Source organism: Ascaphus truei, chromosome 12, assembly GCF_040206685.1.
Source record: "Ascaphus truei isolate aAscTru1 chromosome 12, aAscTru1.hap1, whole genome shotgun sequence".
Classification (NCBI taxonomy): domain Eukaryota; kingdom Metazoa; phylum Chordata; class Amphibia; order Anura; family Ascaphidae; genus Ascaphus; species Ascaphus truei.
This window is the reverse complement of record NC_134494.1, coordinates 49,691,576-49,719,099: the sequence shown is the minus strand read 5'-3', so window position 1 is coordinate 49,719,099 and position 27,524 is coordinate 49,691,576. Positions and strand designations below refer to the sequence as shown.

The following is a 27,524-nucleotide window of genomic DNA, read 5'->3' as shown; positions in this document are numbered from 1 at the left end:
GCTTTACAGCAGTAATACAGGTGACAATCATATAAATAACAAATAATACAAATAAACACACGTTGGGAAGAAGCGCTTCAGACATAAAAGAGGAAAAGGAGTCCCTGGCTCCAAGAGCTCACAATCTAATTGGATAATAGTGAGAGTGAATATATCTAAATATGACTAATACACCTCAAGGAAACATATTGGTGAAAATGAGATATATATATATAGTGAAAAAGAGTCAATATATGAAATCAGTCCATAAAATGTCAGTGGAGTGGTCCAAAGAGATCTGTGGAAATGAATGCAGGTGATTTGGAGTGATGGGCAGCTTCTCAGATGATGGGCAGCTTCTCAGATGATGGGCAGCTTCTCAGATGATGGGCAGCTTCTCAGATGATGTACCCCTTCAGCGACAAATCTCTAGAACAAAAAAACAGAAGCGCACGCTCCATAGCACAACACTGTAACACAGTTACTGTGAATACTTTAATGAACAACCGCAGACAAATGTTCCCTTACAAGAAGTAAGATTCAAATAAGCAATGGATGTGTGATAGCAGGGGGGATATGTGTGTGATAGCAGGGGGGATATGTGTGTGATAGCAGGGGGGATATGTGTGTGATAGCAGGGGGGATGTGTGTGTGATAGCAGGGGGGATATGTGTGTGATAGCAGGGGAGATGTGTGTGTGATAGCAGGGGGATGTGTGTGTGATAGCGGGGGGATATGTGTGTGATAGCAGGGGAGATGTGTGTGTGATAGCAGGGGGGATGTGTGTGTGATAGCAGGGGAGATATGTGTGTGATAGCAGGGGAGATGTGTGTGTGATAGCAGGGGGGATGTGTGTGTGATAGCAGGGGAGATGTGTGTGTGATAGCAGGGGAGATGTGTGTGTGATAGCAGGGGGGATGTGTGTGATAGCAGGGGGGAGATGTGTGTGATAGCAGGGGGGAGATGTGTGTGATAGCAGGGGGGATGTGTGTGATAGCGGGGGGATATGTGTGTGATAGCAGGGGGATATGTGTGTGATAGCAGGGGGATGTGTGTGTGATAGCAGGGGGGGTGTGTGTGATAGCGGGGGGATATGTGTGTGATAGCAGGGGAGATGTGTGTGATAGCAGGGGGGATGTGTGTGTGATAGCAGGGGGATATGTGTGTGATAGCAGGGGGATGTGTGTGTGATAGCAGGGGGGGTGTGTGTGATAGCGGGGGGATATGTGTGTGATAGCAGGGGAGATGTGTGTGATAGCAGGGGGGATGTGTGTGATAGCGGGGGGATATGTGTGTGATAGCAGGGGAGATGTGTGTGTGATAGCAGGGGAGATGTGTGTGTGATAGCAGGGGGGGTATGTGTGTGATAGCAGGGGAGATGTGTGTGTGATAGCAGGGGGGGTGTGTGTGTGATAGCAGGGGGGATATGTGTGTGATAGCAGGGGGGATATGTGTGTGATAGCAGGGGGGGTGTGTGTGTGATAGCAGGGGGGATGTGTGTGTGATAGCAGGGGGGATGTGTGTGTGATAGCAGGGGGGGTGTGTGTGTGATAGCAGGGGGGGTGTGTGTGTGATAGCAGGGGGGATATGTGTGTGATAGCAGGGGGGATATGTGTGTGATAGCAGGGGGGATATGTGTGTGATAGCAGGGGGGATATGTGTGTGATAGCAGGGGGGATATGTGTGTGATAGCAGGGGGGATGTGTGTGTGATAGCAGGGGGGATATGTGTGTGATAGCAGGGGGGATATGTGTGTGATAGCAGGGGGATATGTGTGTGATAGCAGGGGGGGGTGTGATAGCAGGGGGATATGTGTGTGATAGCAGGGGGGGGGTGTGTGTGATAGCAGGGGGGATATGTGTGTGATAGCAGGGGGGATGTGTGTGTGATAGCAGGGGGGATGTGTGTGTGATAGCAGGGGGGATATGTGTGTGATAGCAGGGGAGATGTGTGTGTGATAGCAGGGGGGATGTGTGTGTGATAGCAGGTGGATATGTGTGTGATAGCAGGGGAGATGTGTGTGTGATAGCAGGGGGGATGTGTGTGATAGCAGGGGGGATGTGTGTGTGATAGCAGGGGGATGTGTGTGTGATAGCAGGGGGGGTATGTGTGTGATAGCAGGGGGGGGGTGTGTGATAGCAGGGGGATATGTGTGTGATAGCAGGGGGATATGTGTGTGATAGCAGGGGGGGGGTGTGTGTGATAGCAGGGGGGATATGTGTGTGATAGCAGGGGGGATGTGTGTGTGATAGCAGGGGGGATATGTGTGTGATAGCAGGGGGGGGGGTGTGTGTGATAGCAGGGGGGGTGTGTGTGTGATAGCAGGGGGGATATGTGTGTGATAGCAGGGGGGATATGTGTGTGATAGCAGGGGGGATGTGTGTGTGATAGCAGGGGGGATATGTGTGTGATAGCAGGGGAGATGTGTGTGTGATAGCAGGGGGGATGTGTGTGTGATAGCAGGGGGGATGTGTGTGTGATAGCAGGGGAGATGTGTGTGTGATAGCAGGGGGATGTGTGTGTGATAGCAGGTGGATATGTGTGTGATAGCAGGGGAGATGTGTGTGTGATAGCAGGGGGATGTGTGTGTGATAGCAGGGGGGGTATGTGTGTGATAGCAGGGGGGGGGTGTGTGATAGCAGGGGGATATGTGTGTGATAGCAGGGGGGATGTGTGTGTGATAGCAGGGGGGATGTGTGTGATAGCAGGGGGGATGTGTGTGATAGCAGGGGGGATGTGTGTGTGATAGCAGGGGGGATGTGTGTGATAGCAGGGGGGATGTGTGTGTGATAGCAGGGGGATGTGTGTGTGATAGCAGGGGGGGTATGTGTGTGATAGCAGGGGGGGGGTGTGTGATAGCAGGGGGATATGTGTGTGATAGCAGGGGGGATGTGTGTGTGATAGCAGGGGGGATGTGTGTGATAGCAGGGGGGATGTGTGTGATAGCAGGGGGGATGTGTGTGTGATAGCAGGGGGGATGTGTGTGATAGCAGGGGGGATGTGTGTGTGATAGCAGGGGGATGTGTGTGTGATAGCAGGGGGGGATGTGTGTGATAGCAGGGGGGATGTGTGTGTGATAGCAGGGGGATGTGTGTGTGATAGCAGGGGGGGTATGTGTGTGATAGCAGGGGGGGTATGTGTGTGATAGCAGGGGGGATGTGTGTGTGATAGCAGGGGGGATGTGTGTGTGATAGCAGGGGGGATGTGTGTGTGATAGCAGGGGGGATGTGTGTGTGATAGCAGGGGGGATGTGTGTGTGATAGCAGGGGGGTGTGTGTGTGATAGCAGGGGGGATGTGTGTGTGATAGCAGGGGGGATGTGTGTGTGATAGCAGGGGGGATGTGTGTGTGATAGCAGGGGGGATGTGTGTGTGATAGCAGGGGGGTATGTGTGTGATAGCAGGGGGGATGTGTGTGTGATAGCAGGGGGGATGTGTGTGTGATAGCAGGGGGGATGTGTGTGTGATAGCAGGGGGGATGTGTGTGATAGCAGGGGGGATGTGTGTGTGATAGCAGGGGGGATATGTGTGTGATAGCAGGGGGGGTATGTGTGTGATAGCAGGGGGGATGTGTATGTGATAGCAGGGGGATGTGTGTGTGATAGCAGGGGGATGTGTGTGTGGTAGCAGGCGGGATGTGTGTGTGATAGCGGGGGGATGTGTGTGATAGCAGGGGGGATGTGTGTGTGATAGCAGGGGGGATGTGTGTGTGATAGCGGGGGGATGTGTGTGTGATAGCAGGGGGGATGTGTGTGTGATAGCAGGGGGATGTGTGTGTGATAGCAGGGGATATGTGTGTGTGATAGCAGGGGGGATGTGTGTGTGATAGCAAGGGGGATGTGTGTGTGATAGCAGGGGGGATATGTGTGTGATAGCAGGGGGGATGTGTATGTGATAGCAGGGGGATGTGTGTGTGATAGCAGGGGGATGTGTGTGTGATAGCAGGGGGGATATGTGTGTGATAGCAGGGGGGATATGTGTGTGATAGCAGGGGGGATGGGTGTGTGATAGCAGGGGGGATGTGTGTGTGATAGCAGGGGGGATGTGTGTGTGATAGCAGGGGGGATATGTGTGTGATAGCAGGGGGGATGGGTGTGTGATAGCAGGGGGGATGTGTGTGTGATAGCAGGGGGATGTGTGTGTGATAGCAGGGGGATGTGTGTGTGGTAGCAGGCGGGATGTGTATGTGATAGCAGGGGGATGTGTGTGTGATAGCAGGGGGGATGTGTGTGTGATAGCAGGGGATATGTGTGTGTGATAGCAGGGGATATGTGTGTGTGATAGCAAGGGGGATGTGTGTGTGATAGCAAGGGGGATGTGTGTGTGATAGCAGGGGGGATGTGTGTGTGATAGCGGGGGGATGTGTGTGATAGCAGGGGGGATGTGTGTGTGATAGCAGGGGGGGGTGTGTGTGATAGCAGGGGGGATGTGTGTGTGATAGCAAGGGGGATGTGTGTGTGATAGCAGGGGGGATGTGTGTGTGATAGCAGGGGGGATGTGTGTGTGATAGCAAGGGGGATGTGTGTGTGATAGCAGGGGGGATGTGTGTGTGATAGCAGGGGGGATGTGTGTGTGATAGCAGGGGGGATGTGTGTGTGATAGCAAGGGGGATGTGTGTGTGATAGCAGGGGGGATGTGTGTGTGTGATAGCAGGGGGGATATGTGTGTGTGATAGCAGGGGGGATGTGTGTGTGATAGCAAGGGGGATGTGTGTGTGATAGCAGGGGGGTATGTGTGTGATAGCAGGGGGGGTATGTGTGTGATAGCAGGGGGGATGTGTGTGTGATAGCAGGGGAGATGTGTGTGTGATAGCAGGGGGATGTGTGTGTGATAGCAGGTGGATATGTGTGTGATAGCAGGGGGGATGTGTGTGTGATAGCAGGGAGATGTGTGTGTGATAGCAGGGGGGATGTGTGTGTGATAGCAGGGGGGATGTGTGTGATAGCAGGGGGGATATGTGTGTGATAGCAGGGGAGATGTGTGTGTGATAGCAGGGGGATGTGTGTGTGATAGCAGGGGGGGTATGTGTGTGATAGCAGGGGGGGTATGTGTGTGATAGCAGGGGGGATGTGTGTGTGATAGCAGGGGGGATGTGTGTGTGATAGCAGGGGGGATGTGTGTGTGATAGCAGGGGGGTTATGTGTGTGATAGCAGGGGGGATGTGTGTGTGATAGCAGGGGGGATGTGTGTGTGATAGCAGGGGGGATGTGTGTGTGATAGCAGGGGGGATGTGTGTGTGATAGCAGGGGGGATATGTGTGTGATAGCAGGGGGGATGTGTGTGTGATAGCAGGGGGGTATGTGTGTGATAGCAGGGGGGATGTGTGTGTGATAGCAGGGGGGATGTGTGTGTGATAGCAGGGGAGATGTGTGTGTGATAGCAGGGGGGATGTGTGTGTGATAGCAGGGGGGATGTGTGTGTGATAGCAGGGGATATGTGTGTGATAGCAGGGGGGATGTGTGTGTGATAGCAGGGGGGATATGTGTGTGATAGCAGGGGGGGTATGTGTGTGATAGCAGGGGGGATGTGTATGTGATAGCAGGGGGATGTGTGTGTGATAGCAGGGGGATGTGTGTGTGGTAGCAGGGGGGATGTGTGTGTGATAGCAGGGGGATGTGTGTGTGATAGCAGGGGGATGTGTATGTGATAGCAGGGGGATGTGTGTGTGGTAGCAGGGGGGATGTGTGTGTGATAGCAGGGGGGATGTGTGTGTGATAGCAGGGGGATATGTGTGTGATAGCAGGGGGGATGTGTGTGTGATAGCAGGGGAGATGTGTGTGTGATAGCAGGGGGGATGTGTGTGTGATAGCAGGGGGATATGTGTGTGTGATAGCAGGGGGGATGTGTGTGTGATAGCAAGGGGGATGTGTGTGTGATAGCAGGGGGGTATGTGTGTGATAGCAGGGGGGATGTGTGTGTGATAGCAGGGGGGATGTGTGTGTGATAGCAGGGGGATGTGTGTGTGATAGCAAGGGGGATGTGTGTGTGATAGCAGGGGGGATGTGTGTGTGATAGCAGGGGGGATGTGTGTGTGATAGCAGGGGGGATGTGTGTGATAGCAGGGGAGATGTGTGTGATAGGAGGGGGGGGGTGTGTGATAGCAGGGGGGATGTGTGTGAGATAGCAAGGGGGATGTGTGTGTGATAGCAAGGGGGATGTGTGTGTGATAGCAAGGGGGATGTGTGTGTGATAGCAAGGGGGATGTGTGTGTGATAGTAGGGGGGATGTGTGTGTGATAGCAGGGGGGATGTGTGTGTGATAGCAAGGGGGATGTGTGTGATAGCGGGGGGATATGTGTGTGATAGCAGGGGGGGGTGTGTGTGTGATAGCAGGGGGGATGTGTGTGTGATAGCAGGGGGGATATGTGTGTGATAGCAGGGGGGATGTGTGTGTGATAGCAGGGGGGATGTGTGTGTGATAGCAGGGGGGATGTGTGTGATAGCGGGGGGATATGTGTGTGATAGCAGGGGGGATGTGTGTGTGATAGCAGGGGGGGGTGTGTGTGTGATAGCAGGGGGGATATGTGTGTGATAGCAGGGGGGATGTGTGTGTGATAGCAGGGGGGATGTGTGTGATAGCGGGGGGATATGTGTGTGATAGCAGGGGGGATATGTGTGTGATAGCAGGGGGGATGTGTGTGTGATAGCAGGGGGGATATGTGTGTGATAGCAGGGGGGATATGTGTGTGATAGCAGGGGGATGGGTGTGTGATAGCAGGGGGGATGTGTGTATGATAGCAGGGGAGATGTGTGTGTGATAGCAGGGGGGATATGTGTGTGATAGCAGGGGGATGGGTGTATGATAGCAGGGGGATGGGTGTGTGATAGCAGGGGGGATGTGTGTGATAGCAGGGGAGATGTGTGTGTGATAGCAGGGGGGATATGTGTGTGATAGCGGGGGGATATGTGTGTGATAGCAGGGGGGTGTGTGTGTGATAGCAGGGGGGATGTGTGTATGATAGCAGGGGAGATGTGTGTGTGATAGCAGGGGGGATGTGTGTGTGATAGCAGGGGGATATGTGTGTGATAGCAGGGGGGATGTGTGTGTGATAGCAGGGGGGATGTGTGTGTGATAGCAGGGGGGATGTGTGTGTGATAGCAGGTGGATATGTGTGTGATAGCAGGGGGGGGTGTGTGTGATAGCAGGGGGGATGTGTGTGTGATAGCAGGTGGATATGTGTGTGATAGCAGGGGGATATGTGTGTGATAGCAGGGGGGATGTGTGTGATAGCAGGGGGGATGTGTGTGATAGCAGGGGGGATGTGTGTATGATAGCAGGGGGGATGTGTGTATGATAGCAGGGGGGATGTGTGTGTGATAGCAGGGGGGATGTGTGTGTGATAGCAGGAGGGATGTGTGTGATAGCAGGTGGATATGTGTGTGATAGCGGGGGGATGTGTGTGTGATAGCAGGAGGGATGTGTGTGTGATAGCAGGGGGGATGTGTGTGATAGCAGGGGGGATGTGTGTGATAGCAGGGGGGATGTGTGTGTGATAGCAGGGGGATATGTGTGTGATAGCAGGGGGGATGTGTGTGTGATAGCAGGGGGGATGTGTGTGTGATAGCAGGAGGGATGTGTGTGTTATAGCAGGGGGATATGTGTGTGATAGCAGGGGGGATGTGTGTGATAGCAGGGGGGATATGTGTGTGATAGCGGGGGGATGTGTGTGAGATAGCAGGGGGATGTGTGTGTGATAGCAGGGGGGATGTGTGTGATAGCAGGGGGGATATGTGTGTGATAGCAGGGGAGATGTGTGTGTGATAGCAGGGGGATGTGTGTGTGATAGCAGGGGGGATGTGTGTGATAGCAGGGGGGATGTGTGTGTGATAGCAGGGGAGATGTGTGTGTGATAGCAGGGGGGATGTGTGTATGATAGCAGGGGGGATGTGTGTGATAGCAGGGGGGATGTGTGTGTGATAGCAGGGGGATGTGTGTGTGATAGCAGGGGGGATGTGTGTATGATAGCAGGGGGGATGTGTGTGATAGCAGGGGGGATGTGTGTGTGATAGCAGGGGGATATGTGTGTGATAGCAGGGGGGATGTGTGTGATAGCAGGGGGGATGTGTGTGTGATAGCAGGGGGGATGTGTGTGTGATAGCAGGGGGGATGTGTGTGTGATAGCAGGGGGGATGTGTGTGTGATAGCAGGGGATATGTGTGTGATAGCAGGGGATATGTGTGTGATAGCAGGGGGGATGTGTGTGTGATAGCAGGGGGGATGTGTGTGATAGCAGGGGGATGTGTGTGTGATAGCAGGGGGATGTGTGTGATAGCAGGGGGGATGTGTGTGTGATAGCAAGGGGATGTGTGTGTTATAGCAGGGGGGATGTGTGTGTTATAGCAGGGGGGATGTGTGTGATAGCAGGGGGGATGTGTGTGATAGCGGGGGGATGTGTGTGTGATAGCGGGGGGATGTCTGTGATAGCGGGGGGATGTGTGTGATAGCGGGGGGATGTGTGTGATAGCGGGGGGATGTGTGTGATAGCGGGGGGATGTGTGTGATAGCGGGGGGATGTGTGTGATAGCGGGGGGATGTGTGTGATAGCGGGGGGATGTCTGTGATAGCGGGGGGATGTGTGTGATAGCGGGGGGATGTGTGTGATAGCGGGGGGATGTCTGTGATAGCGGGGGGATGTGTGTGATAGCGGGGGGATGTGTGTGATAGCGGGGGGATGTGTGTGATAGCGGGGGGATGTGTGTGATAGCGGGGGGATGTCTGTGATAGCGGGGGGATGTGTGTGATAGCGGGGGGATGTGTGTGATAGCGGGGGGATGTCTGTGATAGCGGGGGGATGTGTGTGATAGCGGGGGGATGTGTGTGATAGCGGGGGGATGTGTGTGATAGCAGGGAGATGTGTGTGATAGCGGGGGGATGTGTGTGATAGCGGGGGGATGTGTGTGATAGCAGGGGGGATGTGTGTGTGATAGCGGGGGGATGTGTGTGATAGCAGGGGGGATGTGTGTGATAGCGGGGGGATGTGTGTGATAGCGGGGGGATGTGTGTGATAGCAGGGGGGATGTGTGTGTGATAGCGGGGGGATGTGTGTGATAGCGGGGGGATGTCTGTGATAGCGGGGGGATGTCTGTGATAGCGGGGGGATGTGTGTGATAGCGGGGGGATGTGTGTGATAGCGGGGGGATGTGTGTGATAGCGGGGGGATGTGTGTGATAGCAGGGAGATGTGTGTGATAGCGGGGGGATGTGTGTGATAGCGGGGGGATGTGTGTGATAGCGGGGGGATGTGTGTGATATCAGGGGGGATGTGTGTGATAGCGGGGGGATGTGTGTGATAGCGGGGGGATGTGTGTGATAGCGGGGGGATGTGTGTGATAGCGGGGGGATGTGTGTGATAGCGGGGGGATGTGTGTGATAGCAGGGGGATGTGTGTGATAGCAGGGGGGTTGTGTGTGATAGCAGGGGGGATGTGTGTGATAGCAGGGGGGATGTGTGTGATAGTGTGATAGCAGGGGGATGTGTGTGATAGCGGGGGGATGTGTGTGATAGCGGGGGGATGTGTGTGATAGCAGGGGGGATGTGTGTGTGATAGCAGGGGTTGCGTGTGATAGTGTGATAGCGGGGGGATATGTGTGTGATAGCAGGGGGATATGTGTGATAGCAGGGGGGATATGTGTGATAGCAGGGGGGATGTGTGTGTGATAGCAGGGGGATATGTGTTATAGCAGGGGGGGGGTGATAGCAGGAGTTGTGTGTGATAGCAGGGGCTGTGTGTGATAGCAGGGGCTGTGTGTGATAGCAGGGGTTATGTGTGATAGCAAGGGGGATGTACAGTATGAGTGATAGCAGGAGGTGTGTGTGATAGCAGGAGGTGTGTGTGATAGCAGGGGATGTGTGTGATAGCAGGGGGGATGTGTGTGATAGCAGGGGGGATGTGTGTGATAGCAGGAGGTGTGTGTGTGATAGCAGGGGATGTGTGTGATAGCGGGGGGTTGTGTAATAACGGTGTAGTTACCGGGGTTCCAGCTGATTTGAGTAATTAATGATGCATGTAACTGTAATCCTGGTTCAGCCCTTTCTAATCAGCTGTAAAATCACAGCCTGATTGTGTGGAGTACAATCTGTTTTTGCAGTCCCCTGCAAAGCTTTGTTCTTTATCTCAATGTACCTGATAAAGAAAAAAGTCCCAGACTGAGGAATACACAGCCAGGTAGTGTTAAGGCCTTGCCCCCGCTGCCTACTGCAGCGCCCGCTGTGGCGGACGCTGCACGGACGAGAGCCCTCCCCTCAATGGCGCCGGGCCCGCTGCGAGGGGGGGCTGCAGCGCTGTGGCGAGAGTTGCTCCTGCTCTCAATAGAATTGAGAGCAGGACTCGCGTCGAGTGATACGGCACGCCCCCCGGCGGTTCAGCCAATGAGGGCAAACCTGCCCAGTGCCGTCATGGCCGAGCCCCCGTCACTCCCCGCCACGCCCCCCCCCCCCCGGTCTCTCACCCTGCAGTGAGCTGCAGACCGGGGAATCGTCTGCACGCGCCGCCAATCTCGCGGGCGCGCATTGCAGCGGAGTTACCGGGGCCTACCTTGCATACCAGGCGAGATCTTAAAGGTTCTGTAACTGCAGACTCCTCCCATACTGCTGTGCGAGCTATACTACCCATACTACCAGCTGATCCGTGCTGCGAGATGCATCTGCTCGGCTACCAGGCATCATATAGTGGCTCCTGTTCTAAGCTCCCACACCCTGTGAGCCAATAGGGAGCCGTGACGTCATCAGGTTCGGCTTCCTATTGGTCCACGTGACGAGGGAGTTTTAAAGTTTAAAGCTCGGAGCAGCTACTAGCGCCCCCTATGGAGGTAAGTATCTACTGAAGCAGAGGGTTCAAGGAGCTCAAATGAATGGGGGTTAGCTGTGCAGATCTCCTCCAGCAATCTTGGGTTAAAAAAAAACGGCTTGCATTGCTCCGTTAAAGCAGGAACACAAGGGGCGTTTTTTCCATTTAATTTTATTTTGTTTCCCTTTAATAGAGATAGGGTGCAGGGAAGTAAGTGATCCATTGCATAGGGATAGGGGTTTGTTACTTTGTTTCCCTTTAATAGAGATAGGGTGCAGGGAAGTAAGTGATCCATTGCATAGGGATAGGGGTTTGTTACTTTGTTTCCCTTTAATAGAGATAGGGTGCAGGGAAGTAAGTGATCCATTGCATAGGGATAGGGGTTTGTTACTTTGTTGTTGTTGTACGTTTTGCCTGGATAACTGACTAAATCAGTGTTTCTTTCATTCTCTACAGACAAGGAGGGAAAAAAAACACAGGAAACAATGACATCTCAATTAAAAAAATCAAGTAAGTTCTATCTATGTATATATATATATCGTTTTAAAAGTATTAAATATGTTTGATTTTTCAAATGTATTTTTAAATTACATTTCAATACAAATACCAACTCATCTTTTTGCCAAATAATTTGACGCACATTTAAAAATGGCGTGCTTTTTTATTCAGAATATTTTGGTTTATTCATGTGTTCATTTCATATTCTCTTTGAAAAAGTGTGAAAAGGTAAGTAATTAGCATTTTCAACCAATGTAATCCATTTTTGTTTTTAAGCTGTGTGTTAAGTGTCGTATCGATTTCTGCTTAAATGTTTCAGATCACATGCTATAAAGACCGAACATTTTGAGTCCCACTTCAGGAGGCAGCAAGCCAACACGAATCTAGGCTTCAGTGAAGAGTATGAAGTAAGTGTTTTAACACGTTGGCACATAAATAGTAAGCGGTTTCCAGAATGACACCTAGCAGACTATTCAAGTGAATGGGCCATATTTTGTCTTCCGGCACTGGAAGGCGTTTTATGGATTAGCACTACTTACTAAACATGGGCCATTATCCCTTTTTGATGACAATTCTGTGTTATGACCTTGATCAATTAACTAATAACAATAGGGACATACTGTGATCGAAAATAAGCTTATGCATATATATAGCAGCACACATAGTCGCCCTGACACCAGGGAAAGGGGGCTATATATATATCCCCCTTTCCCCGGTGTCAGGGCGACTGTGTGCTGCTAATACCTGCGCGGCAAACAGGAGGCCTGATCCTCCACCACGGGGAGCCTGGGGTGTGTATCAATATCTACTAACAGCGCCTCCACCTGAGAGGGATCCTTATGTAGTAGGATGGCCCCTCCCAAGACAATATACCCAGTAATACACACACAGTATGGGTAACAGTATTTACTGGAAGGTACTAAACAATAACCATGAACACACAATATACATATACAGTATAGTTTATACGGACCCGTGGTGTATTCCCACAGTAATTGGGTGCAGGGGCACCAGTGTCCTAGTGTCCAGGCCACGAAGGCCTATCCTGCCCCAAGTGTGATACAGCGCTGCCCCCCACGATGTGTTGGTGCACTTGTGGAAAATACCTGGCCAGAGCTCCAGCCCCAGGGGGTCGCTGAGTAAGGCCAAGTAACGGTCAGACTGTTCCACCGAAGATCCGCCTCCGCGCGGGGTGGCCTCCAGCCGGAGCGTCCCACCTTTAGATAGTCTCTGAGATGAGGGCCTGGTCTGGCCCCTGATGCAGGCCACGCACACCGCGTGTGTCCATCACCGGTACAAGGGTACTAGCACTAACAGGCTAAGGGGCGTGTTCCTATCTGAGGGGGCATTCCCTATAGCACCACAAGCTAGAGATGGTCGGGGTCTAGCTAGGACGTGAAAGGGGGATACTCTGTCCTAGTCCAACAGAGCACTTCTCCCTGGACCTTACCTATCCCTTTTCTGTCCTGCTCCTAACTGGCTAACTGCTCTAACTGTCCTAACTGTTATAACTGTTATAAATGCAGCAGCCTTATTGGTTGCCTGGCAACATGTGGTCTGCGGCCCCTGAGGCCCGCTCACAATCAGAGTTGCCGACCTGTCTTCTTCCAGTAAGTTAGTCCAAAAGAGTGACCTCTCAGTCCCCTGCAATTGCTTAATCCATTTCCAGACATTTTACATTCCCAAAGTAATAGGATGCTGGATGTGAGTTATCTCCAGAACTTGGGGGGCTCGTGTTTGTAAGATAGCAACCTAGTTTATTCTGCTTTTCCTGCCGGCCAATCCATTGAACGGGAATGTTATCGGTCTGTTAGGACCAAATAAGACAGAAGTCCCCCCCTCCCACCCCACCCCAATAGACAAATATTAAAAGAAACCAACAAGTGCACTGTAAAATAGGAAAAAGTGAAATGCAGGGTGAGGATAACGAAATCCATATGAACATGCGTACGGGGGATCCTCTGGTTCAGGTAAGATAAAATGGAAAAAAAATCATTGAATAGGGGATTATTGCATTAAAAAAAGTGAAATATTGGATTTTTTATATATTTTTTTTATTTAGAGCTTTGCATCTGTTGGTGTCACTCAATCAAAAGCCACAGCTGAAATTCCAGAGAATAAAGAGAAGAACAGATACTCTAACGTGTTGCCATGTGAGTACCTGCTGGGCGTAGGAACTTCCACCTGTGTTTTGACTTTGGCGGTAATAAAAAAAAATTAATAATTATTTTATGGACCTAACAAAAAATGGGCGTTTTTGTTCTGATGTGCCACAATTTGATGGATTTGGCTTTATACTTTTACAAAAATATGGGAGAAACTAAAAAAAGCTGGACAATGCTAAAAACAACATAACACATTCTTAAAACTAATTTAAAAGCATAAAACCAATTAGGAAACTTAATTAATATCATTGAAAAACAATATGTCGATAATCACCCCAAGTTTTTAACTGCACGGGAGTGGTTTTGGTTATAAATAATTTGGGGGGTTAGGGTTTTATAATGGGTTTTGGAATGTACGTTTCTGATTTAACACACCCGATTTCACCCATGTCTAGTTTCTGTATTTGTTTTTTTTGTTTCTTACATTTTCTATTAATTGTTTTGCAGGGCTATTGGGGAGTGGGGATACACAAAAGAAACAGGAGTGGGGTACATCGATACATATAATTATGTAAAATCACAGGGGGGAGGAGGGGGAAGGGGTGCAGCATTTGTATATACAGATGGGGCCTTTGGTTTGTATTAGCCTCCACGGACGATCCCTAAGGCTGAGGCCCCGGTCTCTCCGCTGTAACGCGCGCCCGCGCTTTTGGCGGCGCGTTCAGTCGATTCCCCGGTCTGCAGCTCACTGCAGGAAGAGAGACCGGAGGGGGGCGTGGCGGAGGAGTGACGGGGGCGCGGCCATGACGTCACCCGGCAGGTTCGCCCTCGTTGGCTGAACCGCCGGGGGCGTGCCTAATCGCTCGACGCGAGTCCTGCTCTCAATTCTATTGAGAGCAGGAGTAGCTCTCGCGCGAGCGCTGCAGCCCCCCCTCGCAGCGGGCCCGGCGCCATTGCGGGGAGGGCTCTCGTGTGTGCAGCGTCTGCCACAGCGGACGCTGTCGTAGGCAGCGGGGGCAAGGCCTAAGCAGTCTGTTTGCTTTCTGCGGGGAAATTTGTGCCTCTCCGCGGCGTGTTGCCCCTGCTCCGTCCGAATTTATTTAGTGGCCAGACGGAATTATTATTTGTGTGGTTGCAGTTCAGCGTGTGTCCGGCAGATGGTAAAGTGAATGTCTTTGCCTATGGGGGAAACTGAATGCTACAGTGCTGTGCGGCTCAATGTCTGAAAGCAGGTGTCTATACGCAAGATATTATAGTTTTAGCATCACAGCTGCCACAGTATTTTTAATCGAAGTACGGAGATATCGGAAGTCCTCCCATGGGGTGGGGTGACACGGTGCACAGCAAAAAAAGGGATGGTAGACTGGATCGCAAAAGAAAAAGTTTTAATGCTCAGTGAAATAGCATAGCAGCAAGTAAGAAACCACACAGAGGGCAAGCTCTAGAGCAGGGGGGTGCAAACTTTTTTTTCCTGCGCCCCCCTGCCGACGGTCCCCCTCTCTTCGTGACCCCCCTCCCACCCCCACTTACCTTGGCTTCAGCGTTGGCTCCGGCGGCACGATATCACGTTGCCATAGCAACGCGACGTCACATGCCCTCGCGGCGTCATTTGACGCCGCATTGCAATGGTGACGCATCTAAGAAGACGCCGGAGCCAAGGCAGTGGCCCCTGCAGCTCCCCCAGCACTTAATTTAAGCGCCTTCGGGAAGCGCGTGGGGCCTCTGTATACCCCGCGCCCCCCAGTTTGCGCACTGCTGCTCTAGAGCATGTGCAAAAAAACATTTCCAGACAAAATTGCCAGTTAAATGACACTCTTTGCAAGATTTGGACACGTGAGAACTGTTTTATGAATCAGACCAGATGGGTTTGTGTTTTCACTTGGAAATGCCATTCTCTCACTCTTATGAAATGGCCCATTGTAGGATAAATCGGGGTGATTAGTAGTGGTATTCTCAATCTTTTTATTTTACAACAATAAAACATTTTTAAATCAGTTCTGTAGTATTAGATAATATTTACTGTATTTTTAAAATTCAACTCAACGCCATTTTTAACGGGTTTTAAAGCATCCTGTGGTTTCTATAGCAGGTTTAGCCCACCTCCCCAGCAGTGCCAGATCTTTATAACTCTATCCTGTTTGGGATAATGTGTTGCCAATATTCCCAGCAGTTTGCGCTGCAAACTGTAACAATAGATGATGTTACCTCAGTAATATAAGGATACATTGTAGCTGCTGAGTTACACTCACTGAAGCAGCAATTATGTTAGTCACACAATCAGGATTTTTACAGATTTATAACAGGCGCACCAAGCGATTGACAGTTTAGGTAAGAAAGTAGAATTATACATTGTCACACACTTTCCATATACAACAAACTAAACTAAATGTAACATGGTTCCCCCGCCCTCCCTCCCCCCCCCACCCAACCTCACATAGGGACCAGTGCTGGGGAATAGGCATATTACCGGGTGTGTGTGGTGCTCTACCCGTAGGCTGCAGGAGTACTGAGTGGTCTGCTACATGGTAATGAGACAGAAACAGGACAGGCTCGGACAGGTCTCTTGGTTCTTCTGGGTTGGTATCAGCGCCTCCAGTTGTGATGGAACCCACGGGGTGTGTGTGTCAGCCCCATCACTGCACTCTCATACCCCTCCTGCCCAGGAACTGACACCAGAGGCAGATGTATCGCTGAACGGATTTTATTGTAGTGCTTGCTGCACCAGCTCTTCCTTGCAGCATATCATTTTCTCCACTAGCCACAGGAATTCTGGAGGGTTCATACCCGTCAGTAGGGCACTGATCCTGGTGGTCTCTAGGTCAGCCGGCCTAGAGTGAGCATGTTTGCCCCGCCATGGGGAAGTCTGACAGCTCCGTCCTCTCTCCCTGAGGAGCTGAGGACAAGGACCCTCTCTGTCCTCACTCTCCGAGGAGCTGAGGAAAAGACCATTAACTTTTGGCTACTCCCCTAGAAAACTCTGGAAGGGACGGGCTCATGGACTGTACCTACCTACAAGGGGGCTGTACACAGGCCATGAGTCACCACCTACCTGCCTTCACTTTCAAGTGAAGCAGAAGGGGGGTCACTGGCCCATAAATTAACCTGCTAATGCCTGGAACTTAACAGGACTTACAGAGCAGATACACTATGTGGGGAGAAACAGGTACTTATGGAACATACCCTGTCATATTAATATAATGAATAATAAAATGTCACAGGCTTTACATACAGTATTCAAAGAAGAAAAAAGGGGGACTGTACAGTAGTATTGGTGCTTTAAAGTTTAATGTTTACAGTAGGTCACGGGGGCAGTGCTTATCTTATTCTCATCATCCCTAATTCTCATGCCATATAATATAGGTCCTGCAACAAAGACAGTTAGGAAAGGGGGGGGAAGAAGAAAATTCAGGACATTTTAAACAAACAAAAGGCAGAAACTACTGTACGGGAACTAAAAAAAAAAAACTTTCAAGTCTTAGTTTACAATGTTTCCAAATGTTTACAAAGGGGACATCTGTGAGAAATACCTTTATACAATGGACAACTAGAAACACAGTGAATTCTTCTTAAACATCATTGCAAGGCAAAAAGGCCCTAACGTCCCCTGATAAATAGCCACAGCCCTGTGGGATTCTAACTAGATAAAAGGGGGAGTCAGAGTAACTGGTTTGCTGTAAATTGTCAGACCTCTCTCATCTTGTATAGGGAGCTAGTCTTCAGGTAGTGAAACACATCTCAGGGGAGAAGAGCATCGCAAAAGGAGGATGGGAGGAGGAGTGGTGCATTAGGAACACAAGCACAGCCGAAAATAGAGAGTCCACTTCATATATAGACTGTGCACAGCTGTGTCTCTGTGGTGGTGGCTTATAGTAGGTAGAATAGATGGAAGTGTAAGAGGAGGTATCTCTAATAAGAAATGCAGGTGTTAGTTTTGTATACATTTAATTGACAATATCCTAATTGTTGATGCCATGAGCCAAGTCATAGTAGCTACACAAGCATCCTGCGATGTGCTAGCAGACCTACTCTTAGTTAAAGTTCTGTCTTGTTTTCTTGCCTTTTAGATGACATTTCTCGCGTAAAGCTTTCTATTCAGAATAATCCAACAGATGATTACATCAACGCAAACTATATCCCAGTAAGTGCTCGCAAATGTCAGCCATGTAAGATTTCAGGCATTTCAAGTTATTCAAAGTTATTAAAAATGCTACGTATGCTGCTTCTTTTCCAGGGGTATAAATCAAAAAGAGAGTTTATTGCAGCGCAGGGCCCCTTGCCACTAACGGTACAAGATTACTGGCGCATGGTTTGGGAGAAGAATATATGTGCCATTGTCATGCTCACCAGATGTGTTGAAACTGGAAAGGTACTGTACATCTTTGTATTACTATTTGTTTTATTTCACTGCAAATCCTGTATACATAGTTATCTTCAATTACACTATTTGACGTACGTACGTTGGTTGGACTAATGGCAGTTTTATGTTGGCCTGGTATTCTACTGGAATAAAACTGAAACATACGTTAATGAAGATAGAGGACATCGGTTTAGAAGCCGCTCTTAACATAACTGAAGAGTGGACTCTCCTAATACAATAGAAAGAGAGGCATGCCGATGACAAAATTCCGGTGGTATCTGATAGTCTCCTCCTGACCATGATTGGTTAAGTCCTTCTCCAGTCCCCCCGCTCTTCCTCTGCCTTTTTAGGGTTGCTTAGTCATTGTAGCTCCCAAAGATGCTAACTGCGGATTACCATAGGTAAAGACCCTATTGCTTAAGCATTTGACTTAGCAACCAGGCCAGGAATTAATGCAGAGGCATGATGGTTCCAGTGTATATCGCCCTGGACCTCCACAAGGGCTTACTGAGGAGCAGCTCAGGATCTAGACAGGAAAGTAAGCACAACATGGTTTGCCCCTCCAAAATGGAGAGGATAAGCTTTATCCAAGCTATTCTTGTTCCTAGAAGTGTAATTTTTCTTCTAAGTCTTACCATCCTTGAGGTAGCCCTGGTAGTATCGGTATGCTATCATACGATTCCTATCAGGATTAAAGGAAACGGTAAGGAGGGCTTTCAGAGATTATGTTTGAATGTCTTGAACATGAATCCATGGAATTAATGGCTATTAAGTACATTCTAGCCATACATATATATGGATAGGAAGGATTCTCTGGACTTCATTCGAGTTTGTACAAACTTGTAGAGAGGTGGCTAGTCCCCCAATAACTTTTTTTCTACTTTCATGGAGACATCTCATTGTGCACCATTGCCCCAGCAAAAGCCTTGATTGCCACAACAGCCATTGGCCTGATCATCACAAGACTGTGTTATAACCAGTAATGTTGGTAAAGTCAGTGTGCATTAATTAGAACATCTCTAATAACAAATCCTGCTAAAATGCAACATTTACTGATCAATATCACACCAGGTTTGCAACAGTGGAGGAGTTTCATTTAAAAAAAAAACTTTTGTGTCTGTTTATTCAAATACGTATACAGATAATCACTACTTGTATTTTAGGTAAAATGTGAGGAATACTGGTCTACAAAGTACAGCAATAATCGTGGTGGCATATCAGTATCTGTGGCATCAGAATCTGTGTTCCCGGATTGGACAATTAGAGACTTTACAGTAAGAAATGTAAGTACCAGAAAATGGACTGGGTGCAGAACATTCAGTGGCCCAGTACAAGAATCATCTCCAGTATACAGTAGCCCCATCTTTCAAAGTTTTAGAGAAGAGGTGAAATCAGCTAACGGGTGTGAGCCGGTTGCTGCTGTTCGCTGCTGTTCTGAAACTCGCCGGCCCTTTTATCCCCTGTACCTAATTTTCCAACTCTATCTGTCCATGAAATGTCTGAGAATTGACTGTATAACCTCTGTTCTTCTAATGTAACCATGTATTGTTATCGTAACTCTGTGCCCAGGACATACTTTGAAACGAGAAGTAACTCTCAATGTATTTCTTCCTTGTAAAACATTTTATAAATACATCGGCAGACTACATGTAGAGATGTAGACAGTAAATATATAGCCTGCGTCATTGACAACAATCACCGGGATTCACTAATAAGGGGTATTGGAGCTCAACCCCACCGTTGACTTGTATCACAGTGAACGTGAGATCGAGCTCCGATACCCCTTGGCAGAGCTTGGTGAATTCCCCCTAATTGTCAGACTTTTTATTCAGTTGGTAAATAGATTTATTGTAACACATTACAATGGCAAGTGGCACAAGCTACAGCGTACATCCACATGTATTTTATATTACATCACCCATGTGTGCACTTCTTTACAGATTTGCAGTAGATCGCACTGTGTAGTTTATGAGGGATACACACAGGCCAGTGTTGGAAGGCTCATTTGAAAGAGATCTGGTAGATAAACTGAGGATATCCCTTAATCTTTTATTAACTTTCCTGGGTTGACAGGACTTAGGGTCAAATATATTAAGTGCTGTTACGTTATAAGGCAGCTTACAGCCTATCAATCTTAATGGCCCGTAGGGTTCTTTATGTCTCAACGTTTTAGGAATATGCACCTTCAATTCAATATTCAGATTGTAGAAAAATATAGTCTTGCTGCAAGGATTTCTCACAATATCCGTCTCAATGTGTTTTAATTCTTGAAACACAAAAATGACAAAGCAAGATCATCATTTGATGTCCCTGGGAACACAAAACCTCCACTTTAATTAGACAATCTCTCATTAAATTACAATTGTTTCTTATATACCCCTCTTATAACTATTAAAATGCTCAAACATTTTGGAATATGATTGAGTGGGAGGTGGGGGGCACAGGCTAAATAGTTCAGGATAGTCTTCTGTTGTGATTTGTTTTTGAATCTCATTGGGGTTTTTTTCCCTATGGTTCCTTATATCAATATTCATGGTATTAAAAAAGATATTTATTTATTAAATGTTTTCCACATGTAAGAAAAGATACCGAATGCAAAGAGGACAAAACCAGTATTTTTATTACTTCATGAATTCTAAAAAAAAAAATGTACTTTCTAATGTTGAAATGGAATTAAAATTTTGCAACAATTTAAGTCGCATTAGACTTGATTGGCTAAAATGATGTCTGCAGGCCTGCAATGGTGGGGCAGCCATAGGCCCCAGCTACATTCCTCACTCCCATTTTACCACTGAAGCATTGCCAGACAAACACTGCATCCATCTTGGCTCCAGTCCACTCGGACTGCTGTGCCTGCCATACTTATCGTCCCCTCTACCCCACACAAAAAAAACATTCCCCTTCCCTTCTGAGTGTGTAATGCACCTTAAATCCAGGACCTGACACCAGCTCCTATATTTCTTTAGCTCCACCACTCTTCCCAATTCCCACAGTCCTCCCAAGTTGCCCTATTTCACCTGAGTTGCTCTTTTACTCTACCTACCGTAGGCCGCATGTACATCAACAAAGATCAAGTTGGTATTATTGGCCTACTGGTAATGTCACTGTATTTGAAGGGCTTCACCTTTTAATATACTGTACCTCTTTCTCTCTAGTTAAAAAAAAGGGTACGAAGCATCTAAGGCAGAGATCTTCAACTAATTTCTAAATGGGGCCGGATCAGAAATAATGTATCAGCAGAAGAAGATCCACATTGCAATTTCATTGATATATCTAATAAGACTTCCATTACTTAAAATGAGTACACATGCAGTTTGCAAACATACCTGTGCCATATATAATGTACATGATCTTTCAGTGGGGAGAATGGCATTGTGCGGCCTGAACAACTTCAGTTAAATTGTCCGGGACAGACAGTTCAATGGTTGGATTTGGCCAACCAGCTCCATAGTAAAAGAGCCATAATCTAGGTCCAGATGTTTGTTTGTGGTTTTTGATTTTTTTTATTATGATGAGTTTTTCTTTTTTATGGAGGAAAAATCCAAATGCAACTGCAGTACACGAAGTTATTTTATTGATGTATGCATTAGAATTTCAATGTTCATATTCCCATCTTTTTGGAGGTGTTTTATAGTATCGCCGTCATATTATTCTCCCTACTCATGCAATACAGAGCTAATGTACAGATCATGCGCCTGATTAAACTAAACTCCTAATTTCAGTTTCTCTTCGGTAAGATATTCTATCTCTTTATGCACCAGAATACCAAATGGTATAGTTAGCACTTTGTGGAATTTCGTTTTCCCGTATAATTTTAATTAAAAAAACAGCATACACATTTATTATTAGGATTTGCTCTGTGTACATTACTACACACTATTTTGCTTTGCGTAGCAAGCTTGGGGAGAGATATTGACTTGTAGACCAAACATTGCATTCTTATTGATTTAATTTAGTTTAATTCCAGGTAAGGAAAATAACAAATGAAGCATAGATGCAATAATAGTGTTCATGTAACTGACATTATATTTCGCTTGATCTTCCAGACCAGGACACATGAAAGCCATCCAGTGCGTCAGTTTCATTTTACCGCGTGGCCAGACCACGGCGTTCCGAAAACAACTGATGTTTTAATAAGCTTTAGGAATTTAATGTGTGAATACACCAATGAAAATTCTTCTAATTCACCTACACTGGTGCACTGCAGGTACAGTAGCATAAAAACGTACAAGATGGATCTCCTCTATACGTATTTATTATAAATTACAAGTGGCATATGGCACACGAAATCCCTCGGAGCGCTGAAGCACAATAAAACGTGTGCTGGTGTTCCATGGGGGTGTCTAAGAGATGTGTACTGCTAGAAGAATCATTTGGAACGTTCTTCTTCCAATGCGACTGGATGTGAGCATCCTTCTATTCCTGCGATCGGAGTTAATGATGACCAAACACATGGCAAAGCTGTTGATATTTAAGTAATAATCCCCGAAGAACAGGGCATTACTGGCCAATAATGCCCTGGCTGGAAGAGTTGAAGGCCTGAGCTGAAGCATCTCTGAAAGCTGAATTGGCAAGTTGCCAAAAATTCTGGGCATTACTGAATGAATAATGCCCGGAATTTTAACCTATCAGTGAGCAGGGATTTCAATAATGCCCGGAATTTTACAGCTTTAGCCTATAATATAACATATCCCATTTTTCGTGGATGATTCAGTGGGAATAATAGGCATCATCTTCAATGCTCAGCTTGATTCTCTTTTGATTTGCATGTATTCTCCGTTTTCAACTCTTAACAAATCGTTTTAAGTCATCTGCAGCATTGCTTACCTGTCTTTTTTTATGCCCAAGCACTCCGTTTTTTTTTAGTAAATGTAGTCCTGGAATATGATTGACTGGGCAGTTACTAGATACAATTGGTGCACTGCTAGAGAGAGGGCGGGGCTCAAGAGCCAGAGCCTATCAGAAGGGGAAGGGGCTGTCACTTTGGAAATGCTTCCTACTTGAGAAACATTAAAAATGTCTTTAAAACATTATTATTACTTTTTAAATGCTACAATTATTTTCTCATAGTACAGAACTGATTTATTAAACACACACATGTAGGATATTGCATGAACTGCAGCTTTAACATGTACAGCAGCGGCAGCTCTTATTCGAGCAAAAGCCGCTGGCTGTATGCGGCTGGGAAGCGGGTAGCCGCGGCGCGTGGCGGCGCACTGTGACGTCACAGTCACATGCGCGCCTGGCTTCCCCGTGTTCCCCGGCTTCCCCAGGCTTCCCCGACACCCCTGGAGATGAAATTAAGGTAAGCGGGGGTACGGGGAAGCAGAGGGGCATGACAGAAGCCGGGTTCGGGGTCCAGAAGGGGGGGTAATTGCGAGCGATGTGGAGGGGGGGTGCGTGGGGGAAACGCGGCGGCGCGCGTTTTTTACTGGCGGCAGCTGGGGTAGATCCCGGCATGCCGCCGGCATTTACTTTAATAAAGTATGTCGCTACTGTAGCTATCCAAAAACTCTTGGTGGGGGGCACTTTTAGTTCCCTGAACACCAAATGATGTATGGTGAATGAGCTCTATTCAATATGCCATGAAGCTCACTTCTTTCCTTCAGATCCATTCGTCGTGTACACGATATTTTTGTCTCTACCAGGGGTTGATTCCTCCCAGCTCACATGGTCATAATCCACAGTTGGTACATTGTTGCATCATTTTTGTTTGATCTTGTGATTGCTCTAACGCACGATTAAACCCTTTGTAGCGCTGGTGTGGGACGGACAGGCACTTTAATTGCACTTGATCGCATTATGAACCAAATTGAAGCTGAGGATACAGTAGATGTGTATGGAGCTGTATACGATCTGCGTATGCATCGGGCATTAATGGTGCAAACAGAGGTAAGAGGCTTCATTCACAAAGCTTGCCAATTTAACCAAGGTCATTTGTATGACGTATAATCAAGCCACAGGATTGGATAGCTGTAAAGAGAAATAGTATGGGTGGAACCCCACACAAGTTTCTTTCAGTTGTCCAATTATTATAATGAAGGAAAATCCGGAAGTGTGATTGAACTGAAGAAATCAAAAATTGTATTCATCACATCCTAGGCCTCAGATATAGTACAGGAGCACGCTCGCGACGGAGCGCATGGCGTTGTGCGCTCCCGTACGAGAAGCGATCCGTGGTCTGTAGGATTCCTATTACGTGCGTGACAGGGAAGCGTGGTGGAGGCGGGGCTGTGACATCACGTGAGCGGTTCGCCCTCATTGGCTAAACCATGCACGTGACCCGGCCGTTGCTCGTCAAAATAAAAAAATGTTGTCTAGCGAAAAATTGCAACGCCTTCAATCTAGTGCGCAGGCTTAGATGGCGGCCATAACGCGTGCGATGCTGTGCGCGGCACGATGCTAAACCATAAAATCAGGCCGGCCATACTGCGCGCAATGCGGCGCGGCAGGATTTTGAGAAGACAAAAAATTAGAATTTTCGTGCGACGGCCGCATCACATGAACGTTTGAGCCAATCAACGCGAACCACCCTGGTGATGTCACCGCTACGCCTCGCCGTCGCGAGTGCATCGGAGTCCACAGATTGCTCAGGCGACAGGCGGGCACTTCCTCCTTGCGCTGTGTCTCGCGCGTGCGCGCCTGCACTATGTCCGACGCCTTAGAATCTATCAACAAGTTGACAAGTACTAGTAGCCCTAATAACTATTGGGAAGGGTGGATTCTGATCACTTTTACTGGACCAACAAAAGAGTACTCCACACGTATATTTAGAGAACTTTAACACTCTCGCAGGTCAAGCTTATTGTAATGTAAATTTGGATACATTTAAAGACTTACATTAAGCCGCACGTTGCCTGTGGGCCGCCTGTTGAATAGCGCTGTTATACCTTGTACTGTGGTAGCACAGCGGAAAGCACGCATATTATGTCCTATAGATTTAACTAGAGCTATTCAGGCATTTCCTGCTTTATTCCATAGCAATGTTTCAACTAATACTTTGCATTTTATACCCTATCAGTCTCAATACGTCTTTCTGAACCAATGTGCACTGGATGTCGTTAAAGCCCGAAGAGAGAAGCCTGACCTAGTTTACCAGAACTCAGGAGCAATGGGAATCTATGAGAATATCCTGCCGCCTCCCCCTACCTGTAAGTCACAGGTGTGACCAGGAAACCCCTCTCTGCACTGACTTGAAGTAGATTAACCCCAATACGTTGTCTCTCTGGTAGAGACAAGGTTAAAAAAAAACAAAAAAAAAACAGATAGTTGAACAGAAAAGGGAAATGCACTTTTAAGGAATTCTTTTTTTTTAAATATATTTTGTTTTCCAAAAAAGATTAATTTTATTTGTATTAATTTAATGCATAGGATAATGTGATTTATTTTTTCAAATGTACATATAAAGTCTGCTGGAAGGATATAATGTGTCATACATTATGTGTATGTGTCATACTTTGTGATATAACGTGTCTGACGGTACCAGACACAACATTTTGATGTTTGCCACTGGATTTTAATTGTATGCAGACTTCTTTTAAATTGGCAAAACAGATGCAGACAATCTTTTTTTGTTTTATTATGACCGTGTTGGAGCCATCTTTAGCTTTTTAAGACACATAGAACACATTCCAAATTTACTCTGTATCTAGAAACATTGTTACTGGAGTTTGATGTAATTTCCTTTTAAAAACCAAGAAATCGTCTTGTAAATAGTTAATACGCGATAGGAATAGGTCCTAGTCTTACACGCACGAGATCTGTCGTAGAAAAGTGTCAATTGTTATTGAAAAACATCAGTAGTATACTCACATTTTAAAATATTACATCACTACAGATTTTAATTATGTTTCTACCGACGAGAAGTTCTGGATTGTGCATTTAATGAATCAAATGTCCCATTATGCAAAATGGTTCTCATCTAGGGGTTTTGGAAGCATTAAATAATATACAAGTAGCTATTTTTAAATGTAAGAAAATAAAGACAGATTTTCATCTGAATTCATTTATATTATACTGTAAATTCAAAGTGATATTTTCTATTTGTAATTTTGTACATTTTACTGCTCTATTTTAAATATCTATTTTTGATATTCACAAATCAAGGAACTTATTTATCTATTTGCTTTCATGTTATAATTTCTGTTTTTAATGGTGGAACGGTGCAGTTATAGACCGAGTACTGTATGATGTATTTTAACCTCAGGATATTATTGCACTGAAAAAGAAAATAATGTAAAAATACAGAGATATGTGATCATTTTTCTGTATGTTCATGTATATGTGTAAATATGCAAAGCCAATAGTGACCTGCACTTTTGTACTTATTACAAGGTATAACCAGCTGTTTTACCTGCATCTTGCCAGCAAATTGTTACCATTCTCTTGCCCTGTATAGCTACCATGGTGGTCAATGTGAGAAGCTATAACTTGGAGAGAAATGTAGCCACTCTTGGGCTACGGAATAGGTTTTTCAAAATGTACATTTGAAAATAATTAAAAATGATTGATTTTCTCCTTTCCCCCGGCGCCAAGAAAACTATGACTCATTTCGTAGCCGGGGAAGCTCATGGCCGCCATTGAGCTGCTGGGTTGTTGGTTCAGGAAAAGGCAGCAGGAGAATGATGGGGTGAGGAGCAGATTTTGATGTTTCTCAATATATTAGCCGGGAGTCAAACACGATCCCCGCCATCGCGCCCAAGTTGACGATACCAGCCATTAAAGTCAGTGCGCCTTGGTGACTGACGGATAATGTGTGTTCCCAGCTCCTTCCAATATAACCACTCCAAAAACCACTCACTAATACACAACACATTAACACAGCAAAACAGGCACTTCGCTCTAAGTGAACCACTCAAAATGCCTCTTTTTTTTTTTAGTTTCAAATATTTTTGATGATTGACACATACAGTAGCCATATTATTTTATTTAACTAACATGTAAAAAGATAACAATGTGAAAATGTTAATAAATCATCCCAATATACTGCTGCTATTGTTGATTTACCCTGTTGTATTTTGTGCTAAATGTTTTATCGGACCAAAAATTAATTGAGATTTACATTTTTGCTGTTTTACAATTTAGAATACCCTGTTTTAAAAAAACTATTTGTTTCTGAACCTGTTCGCATGACTTGTTATACTTTCTACAATGTGTCTTTGTTTAAGGATATAGCACTTCAGAAATATCTGTTTGTATGTATATTTAACGTTTCTAAGTGGTGCATAATTTGATTAATCATTTTACGGTCTGTTAATTGTGTATCATAGTATCTTTGTGGGGAAATTTCCAAAAAATTAAAACACTAATTATTTATAAGAGAGCTTGGTTACTTGAAGATGGTGTCAATAGACACTTCAACATGTAAATGTTTCTTGTTGCCATTTGTACCCGTACGTACAAGTAATATCCTGGAATCTCATAAACCCTCAAGCTTGAAGTCAATGAATTAAAGAAGCTTGTAATTAAAGCAGCAAATCCCACGACCAGTTTTTTGTTTTACAGGATAGTGTCAAAGCGTAGAAATAAAATCAATGAGTCAAAGGGTTCAAAGTAACAGGTGAGTTTATCAGCACCATGGCACAATTTGAGAGAACAGAATTCCAACAAGGAACTCAGGCCTCTGCCAACATATTGCTTGGTATCACATTTTTATACATTTCAAAATGAGTAATACGCCCCTTTAAGGGGGCTGGCTTAGAGATAAATAATAATATGATGACATACAAAAATACATATTGGTTGATACATAAATATGCTGCATACGCTATATTCTTATCCCATAATGTGGGCCTCTTAACCT

General features: G+C 46.8%; 1 protein-coding gene across 2 annotated transcripts in view; it reads left to right on the top strand.

Moving 5' to 3' along the window:
• LOC142464250 (receptor-type tyrosine-protein phosphatase beta-like) overlaps positions 1 to 27,040 on the top strand; it is a 158,311-nt gene extending 131,271 nt beyond the window's left edge. For both annotated transcript variants that reach the window (XM_075567664.1, XM_075567665.1), the window contains 9 exons: positions 11,219 to 11,272; positions 11,580 to 11,667; positions 13,323 to 13,413; positions 17,430 to 17,503; positions 17,597 to 17,731; positions 18,886 to 19,005; positions 21,769 to 21,929; positions 23,479 to 23,614; positions 24,744 to 27,040. In XM_075567664.1, the coding sequence (XP_075423779.1) occupies positions 11,219 to 11,272; positions 11,580 to 11,667; positions 13,323 to 13,413; positions 17,430 to 17,503; positions 17,597 to 17,731; positions 18,886 to 19,005; positions 21,769 to 21,929; positions 23,479 to 23,614; positions 24,744 to 24,890 (1,006 nt within the window). In that variant the 3' untranslated portion in view covers positions 24,891 to 27,040. The remainder of the gene's footprint in view (positions 1 to 11,218; positions 11,273 to 11,579; positions 11,668 to 13,322; positions 13,414 to 17,429; positions 17,504 to 17,596; positions 17,732 to 18,885; positions 19,006 to 21,768; positions 21,930 to 23,478; positions 23,615 to 24,743) is intronic.
• The last annotated feature ends 484 nt before the right edge of the window (positions 27,041 to 27,524 follow it).